Here is an 18,520-nt window from a genome sequence, read left to right as displayed (position 1 = left end):
GAAAGCCCCGGGTACATTCCAGCATTTCATCTGGTTCACTGCAGTGTCAGTGGGTGATGGCAGCATTTGGCTCTCCCAGGGCAGGAGGCGGGCACAGGGCTTGAGGTGGTGACTCTCCATGATAGGCCAGAGAGTCCCAGACAGATCAGCCATTACCTATACCACAGGAGAGCGAGAGGAGGAGAATGTTTTCCTCAGGCTCACTCCAGAACATTTTTATCAGGATGTGCTGTGAATGTGCATCTAATAGAAGGAAGAATATTGGTGCTATCAGGGAGGAAAAAACTGAGAAGCTTGGGGAAAAAAATAGTGCTGACAACCTTGGTTTATTTGTGTTTGTATTTTAGACCTTATTGTTTTCTTAGGCTCTCTGTTTTTACTAGCCTAATTATTAACCTATGTCATCCATTTATTTGGGGAGAAAAGTTGCTGTTAAAATTCCTGTTTTTAAATTTTTTTAATAACTTTAAGTTGTCTGACTGTAAAAGTAGTATATGCTCATAGTTTTAAAAATTTAACCAATAAAGAATAGTGTAAGTGAAAAATAAAACCCCTCTGTCTGGCTAATATTTGTGTTCATTCCAACAGTTTCCTCCATATCCTGTTAAAAATGTTGTCTGCACATATGAGCATGCATATCTTTATTCATGTCTGTTCTTCTTTTCAATGAAACTAGGATCATACTTAATATTCTGATTTTTTTTCCCATCAGTATATCCTGGACATCTTTCCTTATTAGCACAGATACTTCTGACTCTTTTTTAAGTTTCAAGGTACTGAAATGCCCAGTTTTCTTTTTTTTTTTTTTAGTTCCTAAAATGCCCCCTTTTTTTAGATTTCAGAAAACGCTTATTTTTTTGCTAAGAATGAAACCCAAAGCAGAGAAGCATCTTCTACTTTATGAATGTTTCAACATTGATACAACCAAGTATGTTTTTGTGCAAATTCCAGGTGTATAGTAATAATTATGTATAGGAATGTCAGATTATTTTTGTGAGTATAAAGAAATTACTGTGATGTTTTTGTCTTTCTCTAAAAACTCATTAAAAGAATAATATTAGTTTTGCTATTTCAAGGTAATTCTAAAAATATCCGTTATAGCTCAGCTTCTCCCATGAGGAGAAGAGTGTTTTAATTCTGTTCAGTATTTTACTGAGCATCTGGAATTAGTGAGAGTAGGCTGGGTTTATTCAAAAGTGCTGACCCCTAAACCAAAGTGCATGATACTCCAGTTTTATTCAGGAACAACTCTCTTCTTGTCTAGTCCAAAGCAAAACAGAAAACCCAAGAGCATCAGGTAACTCCATAGTAGTACCTCTTCCAGCCAAGCATACAATGCACACAAAATCTTAAATTGATAATTCTGTCAACCTCTTAGAAAAACAGTAGGCAGTATATTAGCTGCCTTCAGTGTACATGTGTCTGTCTTCATCTACGGAATCTCTAATTTTCATTTACCCTCTTCATCCCAAAAGAAGACAGTTCATTAAGCCGGAATTAACTGGGCTATATGTCACTATTTTCAAAAATCACTTCCTATAGAAAAGAAAAATTTCCATTTACTGGTCCTTGTACCAGGAGTGCATCTGAATTATTTTTAACCACAGAAATAATATGATTTTATTATGTTTAATCCAACAACATGTTTATAATAGGCACTGGTTATTTTTGGTATGTTGAAGCAGATTTTTCAGATATCCAGAAGTTAATTAATGTATGCTAAATCATTGAAAATACAATCATAATATTGCCTCCTTCCTATTGCTAAAGAATAGTATCAATTTATGTCTTTTTTTAACTTTAGTAATTTGGTTTATCAAACAAAATACAGTTGATTTGTCCCTAATTTGTTATTTTAAGTAGGTAGAAAATTAATTTGTGTTTGGATCTGTTTTAAAATTTCAGGAATGTTTAGTTTTCTTCCTTCATCTGAAGAGCATGAAATCAAAATCTTAACTTACAAGTAAATCTAAAACCAGAGTACTTATCTGTGTCCTGTGAAGAATCTTGGTGCAGACGATACAGATGTGTATTTTTCTTTATAATTTGTTTCAATACCTTATAACTATTTTGAGAAAAATATTAACTTCAAAAACCATTGACTACAACTGAAAATTTTCTATTAGCCTAGAGAGAGAGCAAAGAAAGTAAGTGGACCCTGATGATGTGACAGCAAAGCAAGTATGAGTCACCTCACGCCCACAGACTCTGCTTTTTCAAAAGTAATGTTCCTAAATGTTCTACACGGAGAAACTCTAAAAGCCTCCGAGATCTCTCTTACCCTGAAAGGAAACCGTATGGCCTTGACCTTCTTAAAGGTCTGGTGACCAGTTTCTCTACTCACTCTCCTTTTTACACCTTTGCCTCAGCCAGCGTGTTTGACACGCTTTGCCTTGTCTCTTCCCCTCAGCCCCTCAGCTGTGTTGCTTGCTATTGGGGCAGAGTCCCCCTCTGTGTTTCCAGGAGTCTCTTAACCCCGGCAGAGTGAGACACCGCTGACAGCCTGTCTTCTCAGCTTATCTAGCCTGGGTCCAGGACCTCCATCATTGCCAGTGGTTCCAAAATTAAAGGGGCTGTGAGAGAATCCCCCTGTAGCCTCCACCCCAAAACTTAGTTTGGGGAATGTGTCATATCCTTGATGTCTTCTTAACTCCCGTTACTTAAAATTTACACAAAATTACATAAGGGCAAGTTTGTTTTCCAGTTTAGCAACCCACTGATGATTCACCTGACTTGAGTCTCTGAGCCCATCCTCTATCACGTTTCGGTTTCTTATGTAGAGCTTCCATTGAAAACCCAGTTTAGAGAATAATATAAATTCAAGAAAGATTTCATAATTGTTCCAAGAAGCCATTGGTAAGAATTTGTAGGACATTCCCTCATGACTCTGAGAAGGCAGATGTAGCATTCAATCTTTGAATGGATGAGTATACATTAAAAATATAAAATAAGTGATATTGTACTCGGTCAAACCAATGTTTTACTTGGCCCATTACTCACTCTTACTATGACAGTAAGTGTTGTTTGATAGAATAATATGGTATTTCCTTTTGCTTTTCACGATGGTATCGGTAACATCCATCTAATAATCTGTCACCGATCTAAAATGTGTAAGTTGTTGGGGTGCCTGGGTGGCTCAGTCAGTTAAGCATCAGAGTCTTGATTTCAGCTCAGGTTATGATCTCACAGTTTGTGAGTTCGATCCCCACGTCAGGCTCTGCACTGACAGTGTGGAGCCTGCTTGGGATTCTCTCTCTGTCCATCTCTCTCTCTCTGTCTCTCTCTCTCTCTTCCCCTCCCCCCTCACTCTCTCAAAATAAATAAATAAATACTTATTTTAATAAAATTAATAAAATATGTAAGATCTTGTTGGGAGAACTTGCCACCAGTCATTCCAGGTTGTAAATTGTCCTTTAGATACTGGCAGAATTGATTAATATCAGTCACCCTGTCTTCTGACTCAACAACAGCATGTCCTTTTTTTCTGAAGTTCTCTGATACTCTGACTTTGCTGTCCTCTTGTGTTTTGTCAAGTACTCCATGGTTTCTCAAACTTGGCACACTGGCATTTGGGGCCAGATAATTCTTTGTTTGAGGGAATGTGTATTGTAGGATGTTTAGCGGCATCCCTGGCCTCTGTCCACCCATTCACTAGATGCCATAAACACTAATCTCTCCAGTTGTGACAATCAAAAATGCCTCCCAGACATTGCCAAATTTCCGCTGCGACACAAAATTATCCCCTCCAGTTGAGAACTACTCTATTGTAATAAAAATATACATATATAATATATAATATTGTGACATACATATGTGTGTTTTTCCTTCAATTACAATTCTTCTTATTGTAAGGTCCTGTTAAGGAAATTTTGCCTTCATTTTTCCATTCTTGGCAAGCTATACGCATATACACTATATGGAGTTATAGACTATCCTACTTATAAATAATAGCTTCACATAAAGATGTATCCAGCTATGGTGAGGCTCAACATGAAAAGTATATATAAAATGCCTCACTTAAATTTAGATAGCTCTTGACTACCATTTATTTCCTTTGCCTTAGAAATTAACTATATGCTCATGTTCTTGTTATTACGCAGCAGCCCCAATAATGCCATAATGATCTCTAATTTTAACACGGTTCTCCTTTAGTTGGCAAAGGAAAGAAACTTTTTTTATTTAAAAGTCTCTTTTATCTGCACAAACCCTGCATATAATACAATACACTGAAACGGTTTTTCTTTTATCACTCTTTTACAGAACTTTTTTGTGCTAAATGAGCCTTGTTTGTTTGTTTGTTTGGTTGGTTTTTTACCCCTATTTATGCTTCCCCATTACCGTGGATGTGTTGAAGTAGCGACCTCAGTTACACACTTCTGTGTCTTACAAAGAACATAGAATGCTTGATAGACCTCCCAAAGGTTGACGTCTCCTTTGTAAGAAAGTGTTCTCTGCCCAAGTGATGCCATCTTGGAGCGACTGACTAAAAGCAGTATCATTCCCAAGATTACAGTAGAAAACATGCCTAGGCCGAGATCATGAGGCTATATATTGTCCTGTCCTGAAACTCACTGGCAGGTATAAGTGTAAATTACATTTCATATTGCACTTCCCCATTTGAGCAGTCTTGTAGTATGGTCATAATTTTTTATTTTTTTTAAAGTTTTTATTTGTTTATTTTGAGAGAATGTGCATGTGTGCACGCGTGCACGCACAAGTCGGGGAGGGGCAGAGAGAGAATTCCAGACAGGCCCCGTGCTGTCAGTGTGGAGCCTAATACTGGGCTTGATCTCACAAACCATGAGATGGTGACCTGATCCAAAACCAAGAGCCAGACCCTTAACCAGTTGAGCCATTCAGGCTTCCCTGGGTCACATTGTTTATCACAACTTTTGTAATTAACCACAAATGCCATGTATAATTATTTCATTTGTTATAGCTAATAAATTTTACATTATAAATATTGTTAAAACAAAAGCATGATTTGTGCTCGGGTATAATGGATATAAACCTACTAAAATGATGTAAAGAGCAAAGTTAAAAGGAACATCACTGAACAATTTTGTTCAAACTAATATAGATACGTACGTATCCATATGCATATGTACACATACTGAAATGAAGAAGAATAAGGAATCATTCATTTAGATTGGAGTGCAGACAGACTGGCCAGAACCTCCACTTGGTCAGAGAAGTCTTTTTCCCCCATAATCTCATGGCGTATTGTTGGTCTCTTACTACATTTGTCACCTGCTACCTCAGTGCCAAATTATTTGTACATACGTTTTCCCTTACTAAATTATGAGACACAGCCTCGCCGTTTCTGTTTAATATTGTTTATCAGGAGGGCAATTGAAATTCTTGATGGGTAGGGCTGGTAAGAATCGAGATTCAAGCCGGAAGAAGGGAAAAAAACAAGGGAGGAGATCACATAATCCATGCTTATTGGTTACTAAGCTATATTCACTAAGCTTCAGACACCAAATCAAAAATTAGTCCTTAGTTCTCCTACCCCAACAAATTGCCATTTTGATTTATGCCAGATTAATAGTTATCAAAGTGCTAGGCCTCAGAATCACCTGGGGCACTTGTGTAAAAATCCTGGTGCCAGATCCTACCCTAAACATGCTAATCTTTGGGAGATACTCCTTTATATTTCTGAAAGCCTCCCTGGGAGACACAAGAGTTACGGAATTTTGCTAGCAAATGTTCTTCCAGCCTTATTGGAGGAATAACATATGTGCTTCAGATCCCTTGATCTCTGGATATATAAACTTCAAGTTGACCTGACGCATTACAGCAGCCTGTAAAGCATTACACATAGCTGTGTGAAACCAATGGGAATCAACTTCCCAGTTGTTCCTTTCAAAGCCCCGCATCTTAGTACTTTACATAGAGAATATTCTCAATGAATTATTATGATTTGACTGGGACAGAGCTCCCAAAAACTTCATAGATATGTCAGGAGTAAGAGAAGGTAGCAACAAAGAACAGTAAAATAGTAATTTTGTAGATACACAGAAGCCATACCGAAAAATATAGAGCGGATTCTCATTGTTCATAGTAGTTATGGTCTCTGAATTCACCATGAACACTGAAATGGTGAATGAATACTGAACCAGTGTTCCAGGGAAAATACCGGATTAGGGTCCTGTGAGCCTCTGGCCACCACATTTTCATCAGCCAACCAATACATAACCTAGTTTTGTGTGTGTTTCTGTGTAAAGACACCTTATTTAATATATATATTGTTGAGTCATTAAAATTGGACTCCTATCCAACAGTACTATAGCTTGTGCCTGAGCACAGATCATCTGACATATGTATTTCATCTAAGGCACATCAGCCTTCTTGCATTTAGTCATACTAGACAACATTTCAACATGCTGCTTAGGGATCATTTTTAAACAGCAGAATCACCAAGCCAAACACAAAAATGTGGAAAACATAGCAGTAAATAGACCACAAAAAGGATGCTCGTTTACAGTATAAGAGCTGAAATAAGGCAGAACATTTGAAACATGCCAAAGCTTTAGAAGTTTCTAGTGTTTCAGCCCCAAGTGGGATTGTGTGCATCAGGCAGCTCAAATTTTTCACCACCCTGCACGTGCACACGTATTCAAATGACTATAAAAACACTGCAGGTATTGATCTGGGATTACAAGTGAACTGTAGTGAGGAGGTGAATTCGCAAATAGGCAATCCATAAATAATGATCAGTTGTATGTTGAAACTCTCCTAAAAGTACATAGTTGTTCCATAAAACCCATTAAGTCTTTATACTAAAGATGAAGAAGAAGGTCAGGCAAAGGAAGCTGGTTTAAAAGAAAAAAAAATACAACCTGCTACTTCTAGCATGACTCATGTGTCTGACTTTTTTCTTCTATTTCTTTCTTCCTCTCTGGATGGAAATAAAAAGTCCAAATGTTCCTTGAAGGCAGGGACTATGTTCAGAATTGAATCCCCAGCATCTAATACAAAGCAGGTATCCAGTGAATGTTTACTGAGTGATGGAAAGGTCAGACAGACAAATAGGAGCACCTGTGCTGAGATGTTTGTGAATCTTCCACGTCAGACCTGACCCCCGTCAGAGACCGCAGTGATGGTGCTCATGCTCACACAGCAGATGTTCAGCAGTGGATAGAGGGCTGGGTGCGATGGACTTCATAAAACAGGTCTCCATGAGTCTCTCCAATTTCCTTCCTTAATCTCCCATCTCTAGCGAATAGTTCAGTCCCAGATGAGGAGGGGGATGACCCAAATGATTCTTTAGTTTGCAGGAATTTAAAAAGAGAGAGAGAGGGTGGCATTCTGATGTTTCCTGCCTCCCCGGTCATCTGCAGTCATTTTTCATTCTCCCCAAATCAGGTTACTCTAGACCAGCCAGAAATAAAGTCCTGGAAGGCGCAATTATTTAGCAGTTGAATGCCAGATACATACAGTATTTGGAGTGTGTGACTTAGCATTACTACTCTTACCGGTCCCTAGGTCTGGGGGTAAACTGACTGTTCATTTTAGCATTGCTGAGGAAAGTCATGTAATTGTCTTGCTGTCTCTGCGTCATGGTTGTGATTCCCAGACTCAGTGAGGCCCATGGTCTGGATCATCTTTTTCATTCTTCCTGACTGACTCCCTGCCCCGTTCTGTCTGTGCTGTGTCACAGAGATGTTCACATCCCTCCAGCCCCATCCTCTTACTCCAAGCTGACTTTGAAGAGAAGTCCCCCAACATGAATTTTCTCCACTTCTCATCTCTACGGTCTCTGTATTTCTGTAATTTCACCTTCCCTCTCCAGCTGCTTTCAGATAAAAAAGGAAGCCCCCTTCTTTCTACAGCTGACGCCTCCACTGGTGGTTCTGGTCATTTCCCTTCCACGTTCTTCTAGCTCCTACTGCATCCGTGACCCCCATCCTTGCTCCACGACTCCTGTGGCATCTTATTATTTACTCATTTAACACATGCATATTGAATGCCTGCTGTTTTTCCAGGCACTGCAGTGGGATGTTGTCTGGATAGCGTAATGGCAAATTAGACAGAAATTGCCCTTCCAGCTTTTATAGGAGTTATAGTCTAGGGGCACCTGGGTGGCTCAGTTGGTTAAGCATCTGACTTCAGCTCAGGTCATGATCTCAAGGTTCGTGGGTACAAACCCCACATCGGGCTCTGTGCTGACAGCTCAGGGCCTGGAGCCTGCTTCTGATTCTGTGTCTCCCTCTCTCTGTCTCTGCCCCTCTCCTCACATGCTCTGTCTGTCTCCCTCAAAAATAAATATTTTTAAAAAAATTTTTTTTAACGTTTATTTGTTTTTGAGACAGAGCATGAACGGGGGAGGGGCAGAGAGAGAGGGAGACACAGAACCGGAAGCAGGCTCCAGGCTCTGAACTGTCAACACGGGCTCGAACTCACAGACCGTGAGATCGTGACCTGAGCTGAAGTCGTATGCTTAACCAACTGAACCACCCAGGCGCCCCTCAAAAATAAATATTAAAAAAAAAAAAAAAAAAGAGGGCCAGGTAGGCGGGAGGATACATTTGAGGCACTGGCAACCACATGTGCAAAAGCCCTGAAGTGGCTAGAAATACTCAACAGAAAAATTTTAAAGCCAGCTAGCTGGTCACAGGGGGAAAGGACAAGGAATGAAATGCAGAGTAGAAGGAAGGACCAAACCCAGCAAATAACAGACCATGTAAAGAAATACTCCATACCCGCAATGTCCTGGGTCATTAACACTACCGTCTCTCTGCTGTTTCTCTCTTTCCTTTCAGCGCTGAACTTACTACTACTTTTTCATCTGGCTTCACCAGCCACTATATTTCAAGCCTTGTCTGAGACGTACACTGCTGCATCTTTTTTGTTGTTGTTTTTTATTTTTCTCTCACATATTTTTGTCTAGGTTATCACTTCTAGCCCCATAGTTTTGGATATTACTTTGGTATTCTCAGATGTATCAAACTCTACATCTATAACTCTGGCTCCTATCCTGAATCCCCCACGTGTATTTCTAACTGCCTCCTAGAAGTTTTTATATAGATATCATTCTGGAATCTCTGGTCATGCCCATCATCTGCCCTCACCTTCAGGGAGTTCCCTCTTGAAAGAGCTGGCAGATGTCAGACATTTGGGAGTTTTGCTGCACAAGAGTTCAGTAGACTGCTGTACAAAATGCAAGAAGAACAAATAGAAATGATTCCTGACCTAAGCTTCGTGAGGTCAGGAAAAGCTTTCCAGAGGAATTGATTTCTAAATTGAGTTTTATGGAAGGAAGGCATTCCTGGCAGACTGAACAGATACATACTAAGGCCTGGTACACTTGGGCCACACAAGTATTTCATCAGGTCTAGAGGTTGGGATGCAAAGTTAAAAACAGAAAGAGCTGGGGCACCTAGGTGGCTCAGTTGGTCAAGTGTCCAACTTTGGCTCAGGTCATGATCTCGCAGTTCGTGGGTTTGAGCCCCACACGGTTCTGTGCTGACAGTTCAGAGCTTGGTGCCTGCTTCAGATTCTGTGTCTCCCTCTTTCTCCCTCTTTCTCCCTCTGCCCTTCCCCCACTCATGCTCGCTTGCGCTGTCTCTCTCTCTCTCTCTCTCTCTCTTTATGTCTCTCTCTCTCTGTCTCTCAAAAATAAACATCAAAAAAACCTTTTAAATATATTTTAAAAAAAGAGCTGAATCTGAACAAGGAGACAGGATTTAAGAAGGTCCCTATGGCATGTTAAGAAGCTGCATTTTAGGGATGCCCAGGTGGCTCAGTCCGTTAAGCGCCTGACTCTTGATTTTGGCTCAGGCCATGATCTCATGGTTCATGAGTTCGAGCCCCGCATCGGGTTCTCACTGACAGTGTGTAGCCTACTTGGGATTCTCTCTCTCTGCCTCTTTTTCTGCCCGTCCCCCCGCTCATGCTGTCTCTTTCAAAATAAATAAATAAACTTAAAAAAAAAAAAAGAAAAAAAGCTGCATCTTATCCTGGAGGTAGTAGGGAGTCACCAAAGGATTATGTAATTGTTTGTTTCAAAAGTGCATTCTAGAAGCTCTGAAAAAAATGCAATACTGAAGGAACTATGACCAGGAGAAGCTGTTGTAATAATCCACGCCAAATACAATGAGAAACTAGGATTTGGTGAACTAAATCCATGTGAAGGTTAAGGAGAAACCTGGGTTTCTAGTTTGAACACCCCAGTGTATAAGAGTAGAAGAACTTCATCTGAGACTCCACGAAATTGGCGGCATCTATGCAACAGTCACTTACAGATATCTTGCAGACATCTATGGAACTCAGGAGAGATTTGCTGAAAACTCAGACTTGCAGGTAGTTCTGATGAAAATTTACAGATCCAAGTGTGTTTTTGGAAAAAACTGCTGTGTTTACAAAATTTGCTGAAAACTAGCTATTGCCAAGTCATTTTGGAGAAAACTTAAGATCTGGATCTGGTTTAATGGTATTGATTTGGAAGTCATTTGCTAAACATACTGGTTAAGTCCATGAGATCAGAGATTTTGTAAAGAATGGAAAGGACAAAGGGTAGAAGGTTAAGGGATGCCAGTTTTGGTCAAGAGTGAACTTAAGAAAGAGCATGGGAAGGATGTTGCTGTGAAATAGCAGATCTCCTGAGATCTCTTAAGGTCTAGCTAAATGCTCCTTCCTCTGTGAATCCCTCTCAAAAACTTCCAGTTACGATTCAAGGCTTCTGTTCCTTTATTTCTGCACATTTCCTTTTTATCGTCATCGTAATGTTTATTCCTCTCTGCCTTGTTGGTTGTATGTAAAGCTTTCCCCATTAGGTCATGAATTCCTATAGCCTCCTCAGCTTTGTACCCCCAGGACATCTAGCACAGTGCCTGGCTCAGAGTGGGGTTTCATAAATACCTGTTGTTGTTTCTAACTGGCACAGTTAGTACCCAAAACTACAAATCACGAACCAAAACGAAAACCTTCACTTTGTGTTTTTATATACTTCCAGAAACCGCATCTTAATGCACGGGACTATTTTGTCCTCAAGGCATTATAATTCATTATCATTATCATTATAATTCAGCATCAAATACAATTCACATAACGAATAATAAATTCTAAAAATCAAAGAATCAAGGGAATATATAAAATCGTAAAATTGTGCTCCTGGAAACAGAATTTTAGCAACAGAGGAAATCTGGAAGAACTTGTTTAGTCCTGTGGTCTATAAACTCTCCTCTGTAGAACCCTGTTCTTTAGGGCTCTGGGGAGTAGAGCTGGGAAGACAGGGTTTGCCAGGCCACCAAACCTAACTTCACCTAGACTAATTCCACGTTTAAGTGTCTCTATATGAGGCGTCCAAGCAAAACTGTCTTTGAAAAATAGTTTTGTTGTTAAATCAGTTTGAAAAACCAGAATTGTAGCCTTTGGGCGACTTCTGTAGCCTTGGCGAGTCTGGGCCCCCATTTCCTCATCTGTAAAATACGCGAATGGTGCTGTGATAGATCACGCTTTTATTCGGAGCCCCTTCTGTTCATTTTCAAGTAAAAAACAGACCCCAAGAGAAGGGAAATGGCTTCTACTCAGGCCACATGGAAAGCTAATGACAGAGCCACGACTACAATTTAGCCACCAGCTCTAGTTGTTGTTTTCCTCTCTCTTTTTAAAAAATTTCTACCAAGTGGGTATAAATAAATAGTAGATATTAATTATATGAGAAAGAAGATATCAGAAGGTATTATAAACGCATAAATATAGAGCTGTATGATACCATAAATTTGCCTTACTTAAAGCTCACCTGTGTGCTACCTACAACAGACCTTGATTGAACATTTACCTAATTTTACATTCATTCTTCAAGTTTACAGAAATACTTGGATGAGTTGTTTGCATGGCCCATTTCTCTTACAAAGCTATTTATGAGTTGTTTTCTTCTTGGTAAATCTCCCGTTTGATCGGTGGAGGCACTTAGAATCATTTCGTTAATCATTCCTTTCATGTTTAAGTCTCACTGCATCTAATTTTAAAAGCCTCACTAAGAAGCTGTGAGGGTTTGGGAAGCAGGAGCCCCTGGATTCTGGTCTTTTCATTCATCTCCTTTGCTTTGCTCATCTTCCTCTCCTCATCCCCTCCTCTCCAAATCAAGGGTACCGTGAAGAGGAGATGAAGTCACAAAACAACTTGAGAGGTGTGTGTGAACAGGAGGGAAAGAAGGGCAGTCGTGCTCCCTGGCCTTGTGGATGATGGGGGGTGCTGTGGGCTGGTGGTATCACAGCCGTGGGGGCTTTTTTGTTAAACAAGGAAATGAAGCAAAACAGCTCACAGAGATACCTTCTTCCTCCTCCTTCTTGCCTCCATGAGTAACTACCCATATGGCGTGCTGCTGCTGAGACCAAGGAATGAGTGAGTAAAGGTGTTTAGAAGTGGAATATTGGTCCTAATTAAATAAGTGTCCTTTAATAAGTGTTAAAACTTTGTAATGTGGATACTCTATTAACTTGGGATTCATAAGATTTGAACACAATTTAAGCCACCTTTGCAACATGAAGAAGGGCTTAAATGTGCCAGTTACTGTAATACAGTAATACAGCAGGAAAGATGGCAGGGACAGTGTTAAATCTACTTAAGACAAACCTTCTGCATCCATTTCACATGATGAACAGACTATTAAAAGCAGGTTTGGTAAGACCTACACATGACAATATGTTGTTACTCATATGTCAGGGTCATGATAAATAACTAAAAATAACATTGACTTAACAGTGATATACAATTCAGTCTTATCTCTCTTCTCTCAACCTCTGAAGTAGGTTCAAATTCTGATCAGAGCTGTTACAACGAGGGGTTTTTTTAATCCAGACTGTTACAAAGTTGCATACATTATGTATATAGAATATATACACACATTATATACATATACATACATACGTATACATATGGTAAGATGCTGGGCTTGCCATGAGCAAAGAGATAGAAGTAATACTTAGACCAAGTAAAAAATAAAATCAATTTGATTGCTGTCTTTGGAATTTATTTCATAAGACTGGGAGAAAAACGAAATATATTCCGTTATAATTGACACTTTCTGAGTTTAGATTTTGGTGGTTTTCTTTGCTTCTTGTGCTATTGGGTTCAGGGCAGGTAGACTGTTCTGCAATCTGAATTAGTCCATGAATTTGAGTTTTTCATGTGATTGTACTTTTTGTCCCAAACACATTTTAAGTAAGTCAGATCATCTTCACCAGTAGGGAAAAATCAGGGTGTTCTTGGTGCTTTGGTTGTTCTGTGAAATTGAGTCACTTGCTACAAGATCCACCTTTCACCACTAAGTCTTCTTGTTCTTTTATGTTTTTATTATATGCTTGATTTAAAGCTATGCAGATAGCAATAATACTACATAATACAATATCGTCTTGAAATCTTTATGATTAATAATACTTGTCTTAAAATATCCAATGACTTCACTCATATGAGGACTTTAGGATACAAAACAGATGAACATTAGGGAAGGGAGGCAAAAATAATCTAAAAACAGGGAGGGGGACAAAACATAAGAGACTCTTAAATATAGAGAACAAACAGAGGGTTACTGGAGGAGTTGTGGGGGGGGTGCTAAATGGGTAAGGGGCACTAAGGAATCTACTCCTGAAATCACTGTTGCACTATATGCTAACTAATTTGGATGTAAATTAAAAAATAAACATTATTAATTAAAAAGAAAAAAACAATACTTGTTTTAAGATACTCAAGTGCCAAATCTTGCTAAAGAATGATCTTACAGAATCTGATTGTGAGGGACAAAATCTAAAAAGCAAAACAATCTTCAGGAAAGATAAGACTGGGAAAACAGTAGTTACTCAAACAACTTCAGACTGAAACAACTTAAGGACTGTGCTCCTTTTCTTTGATTTCATCTTGGTTTTTGTTTCCTGCAGTTTTTTTTTTTAATTAAATAATTAGGTGGCTATAGTATATCTTTGATTTGTATATGGCTCAAAACTTAGTAACTGTATATTTTCTATGTGAATTTTAAATGGATTCTTTCCATAACATGTAATTACCTCTTTAAAAAAAATATTTGTAGTCAATTTTATAGCAATGTTGGGTAGATTTATAAAATACTGTCTCATATCAAGCTCCATTTTCCCACAGTATACCTTCATTTGGACTTAATGCTGGAATTCTGGAGGAACCATCAAACATAACAATATAATCTGGCACCACTGAAAGTACTTTTAGTTTGTTTTCTTCACAAAGGTGCCGTTAATAAAATATGTACCGAACAAATTTTGTAGAAGGTTGGGTTTTCAGATCCAAAATTTTAGATAGAATTCCATGAGTGTCATCACTATGAAAATATAAAGTATGCCAAAAGGATGAGGAACGAAGGATACGATGTTGAAAGATACATTTAGAACCTAAGTGATATGCCATATGGTGTTTCTAGATTAGTTTACACTGATTCGTATCTGACCTTTTTTTTGCCACATACCTGAAAACTGACATGCGTACAGAGTGCTCAGATGATCTGGAGAACTTTCTCCTTGGTTGTCCATAGGAGTGAAAACATTATGCTGATAGACATTTATGTTCAGAACAAACATGCTCTCTCCTCATTCAGCAAGTTGCTACTATTACCTGCGTTGTGCTGAGTTTGTACTTACTGTTTGTTCTTCTTTTGCAGCGGTCAGTCATTAAGGACAAGTCCCAAGATTTCAGGCTGGGCTCAGAGTCTGTGACACAGTAAGCAACTTTTCCTTCTAAATACTTGCAGCGCTAAACAAGTATTGTTTATTTTTTTAAGGACAGTTTCTCCATTTCTCTTTTTATGACATTACACCAAAAGTTAAATTTCAGGGGCACCTGGGTCGCTCAGTCGGTTGAACATCCAACTCTTGATTTTGGCTCTGGTCATGATCCCAGGTTTGTGGGATGGAACGCCGTGTTGGGCTCTGCGCTGAACGTGGAGCCTGCTTAAGATTCTCTCTCTCCCTGGGGTGGCTGGGTGGCTAAGTCAATTAAGAGTCCCGTTCTTGGTTTCAGCTTGGGTCATGATCTCGTGGTTTGTGGGTTCAAATTCCACATCGGGCTCCACGCTGACAATGCAGAGCCTGTCTGGAAATCTCTCTCTCCCTCTCTCTTTCAAACTCTCTCTGCACCCCCTCTCAAAATAAATAAATAAACAAAAAAAAAAAAAAAAAAAAAGGAAAAGATTCTCTCTCTCTTCTCCCTCCCTCGTCTCTCTCAAAAAAAAAATCTCAAACTTTAAAAAAAGAAAGTTAAATTTCAGATAATTGATTTTTTAAGAGTTGAGCTGGCTTGAGAATATTTTATTTTGATTTTTTTAGTGTTTATGTACTTTTGAGAGAGAGAGAGAGAGCAGGGGAGGGGCAGAGAGAGAGGGAGACACAGAATCCAAAGCAGGCTCCAGGCTCTGAGCTGTCAGCACAGAGCCTGACGTGGGGCTTGAACTCATGCAATATCATGACCTGAGCCGAAGTCAGACACTAAACCGACTGAGCCACCCAGGCGCCCGTAAGAATATCTTAATGGTTGGACTTTGAGAATGTATTATAACTAAGTTATAAGAAATAATATTAAATAAAATTAAAATATCATACCAAATTTTTGTTTTTTGGAACCATTTTGTCATTTATTTTTGTTTGAGTTACATTTTAAAATAACATTAACTGAAAACACGTAGATGATGTGTGGTTTAAAAAAATTATGAAATACCTATTTGAGACATTAAAGAAACAAAGTAATACCCATAACAATATCATTGTGTATTTTCTTCAAATGCGTAATATATTTAAGCAATTCGTTTTGAGGTGTTTGTTATAAAAGATCACTAGGAAGTTTCTGTAGTTTCATTTGGTACTTGCTGCATCATTTAATACATAAATGAAAATCCCTTTTACCTCAAAAAACTTATATCAAAAATCTTCCTATTTCTCATTTTTTTTTATCACTGCAGATCATTTTGTACCTAACTTTCAGCCCAAACTTCATATTCACACAATCACTAGCAAACTATCCCAAGAGAGTAACAGCCTCGAACAGCCTAGATAATCTGTCGTGCCCTCCTGTTCATCCACCACCAACCATACCCACATACGCATAGGAGTACATGCTTACACACACACGCACCCGGATGATCCTAGCTGAATTTCCTTCAGGAAGATGTTTGTTCAGGTTAACCCTGCTACTGATGTTGACATTTTGGAGAATAATATGTCTGTTTCACTTCAAAAATTCTGAAGGAGATGACAGTCTAATTTATAGGAATTATCAAATAAAACCATGCATTATTTCACAAGATAATGTTTTATTCTACAGATGAAAGACAAACATAATTTAAATGGTGTTTTAAAGAGTCACAGAATCATGACCTAGAAGATTCCTTAGAAATTCTCTATCCCCTCTGTTTTCTAGTCAAGAAAACTAAGGGGAAAGGCCTTGCATAAATTTCCCAGGGCACTTCTGGGTCAGTACACAGACCAGGAGCCAAGATCCCCAGACTGCTGGGCTGTTTGTTTGTCTGTTTGTTTTAAATTATATTTAGTGTTGTCAGGCTTCCCGGTAAAATGCCATTTTGTTGGAAGCTTTAAAATCTTTTAAAGAGAAAATCTGATGATGATATAACTATATATAGCCCTGTATCACTTCAGAGCACAGCCACTCACATGGATCACATTTGGTTCTCACTATCTCCCTGCAGACCAGTATCCTGACCCCTGCCTTAGATCTTAGAGGCTGTGACTTGTCTCAAGTCACTGTGGTTACTAAATGTCAGACCCAGGACCAGAACACAGGTCCTCTGTTTCCTAATCTGCTTTTCTTTCCAGGCTTTCCCGCTGCCTCCTGTATGAAACACACATCCGAGGTCTTTCTGATCTTCATTCTGGTTACATCTGCCAGGAAAGTTTTCAGTTCCATTCTCTAAAACACTGGAATTTTATATAATAGTTGATGATACAGTCATTGACCCTAAAGAGTTTATACTCAATGACAGATCACACATATAAAAAATACACGAACAGTAAGGACAAACTGTTTCAACAACCAAAAAATATCATAATATTTAGGGGCGCCTGCGTGGCCCAGTCAGTTAAGCATCCAGCTTCGGCTCAGGTCATGATCTAGCGGTTCGTGAGTTTGAGCCCCACATCAGGCTCTGGGCTGACAGAGCCTGAACCTGCTTCAGATTCTGTGTGTGTGTCTCTCTCTGCTTCTCCCCTGCTCATGCTCTGTCTCTCACTCTGTCTCTCTCTCTCTCTGTCTCTCTCAAAAATAAAAATAAAAAAATTTTTTAAATACCATATTTAATACATTATGGCAACAGTGCTCTTGGTGTTTTTGAACATGTTTTATAAAAAATTTTCAAACTTGGGGCGCCTGGGTGGCGCAGTCGGTTAAGCGTCCGACTTCAGCCAGGTCACGATCTTGCGGTCCGTGAGTTCGAGTCCCGCGTCAGGCTCTGGGCTGATGGCTCGGAGCCTGGAGCCTGGTTCCGATTCTGTGTCTCCCTCTCTCTCTGCCCCTCCCCCGTTCATGCTCTGTCTCTCTCTGTCCCAAAAATAAATAAAAAACGTTGAAAAAAAATTTTTTTTTTAAATTTTCAAACTTGTATCTAATATGCAAATGAGAGTCTGTAGTCACTGACTGCATTGGATGCCTATTCTCCGGTGATACACAGATCCACACCATGCTCTCCAGGTTAGAATTTTTTAAAAACCTCGCAAAACATCCCAGCTCCTAAAGACTGTCAGGGTAGCTTGACTTCTCCTTTTGAGCATAGAACACTTACAAAGCTTCTGAAAATAAATTTTCATGAGAAGTTCAGATATGTCTAAATGCTCAAGTTCATCTGCAGCTTTTTGGGCTTTCCCTATACTAGTAGTTTCTTAGAAGTAGGGATGAATTAAGATACATTTCTAATGACCTGAAAGCTGTAGGCAAGTGGAAGATGGAAATATTATAGCCCCATATGTACAAAGTCATTTCTTTATTTCTTTAATTTACCTAAATGAGTCCATTGTACCCAAGTAAATGGACACTAATTTTTTTTATTATTATTTTAGAGAGAGAGAGCACAAGTTGGGGGGGGGGAAGCAGAGAGAGAGAATCTTAAGTAGGCTCCATGCTTAGCATGGAGCCTGACACAGGGCTTGATCTCACACGATCTCGTGATCATGACCTGAGCCAGAATCAAGAGTTGGACATTTAATCGACTGAGCCACTCAGGCGCCCCTGAAGGCTAATTGTTTTGTTTCTTTCAGTCTTGCCATTCAGTTTGCAACTTATTTAGTTGGTTGACCAGAATATATAAATAAGCCACATAGGACTACCTCTTACTACTTCCACTTGAATTTCTTATCTTCTTTATTCTTTCTTATTTTTATTTTTTTTAGAAATGTCAATCACTTCTGTGCAAGTAATGTTTACACATTTTAGTAAAGCTGTACTCCCTTCTTAAGGTATCAAGAAGAAACCCCAATAGGTTAATTTAACCAAAGCATTTTCTTAAAAGTCTGGAACTTACACCTTTTGTACCTCATGCCCCTATGAT

General features: G+C 39.0%; 1 protein-coding gene across 6 annotated transcripts in view; it reads left to right on the top strand.

Moving 5' to 3' along the window:
- AHI1 (Abelson helper integration site 1) overlaps window positions 1-18,520 on the top strand; it is a 203,656-nt gene that overhangs the window by 168,283 nt on the left and 16,853 nt on the right. For all 6 annotated transcript variants that reach the window (XR_006202832.1, XM_042939896.1, XM_042939900.1 and 3 more), the window contains one exon: window positions 14,633-14,691. Coding sequence is in view for 5 of the 6 variants with exons in the window: in XM_042939896.1 (XP_042795830.1) it covers window positions 14,633-14,691 (59 nt within the window). In the remaining variant the exon portion in view is untranslated. Of the gene's footprint in view, window positions 1-14,632; window positions 14,692-18,520 lie in introns of those variants that run through there.

This window comes from Panthera leo, chromosome B2, assembly GCF_018350215.1.
Source record: "Panthera leo isolate Ple1 chromosome B2, P.leo_Ple1_pat1.1, whole genome shotgun sequence".
Taxonomy (NCBI): Eukaryota; Metazoa; Chordata; class Mammalia; order Carnivora; family Felidae; genus Panthera; species Panthera leo.
Note: the sequence above shows the minus strand (reverse complement) of the source record. Positions and strands in the feature narration are given on the sequence as shown.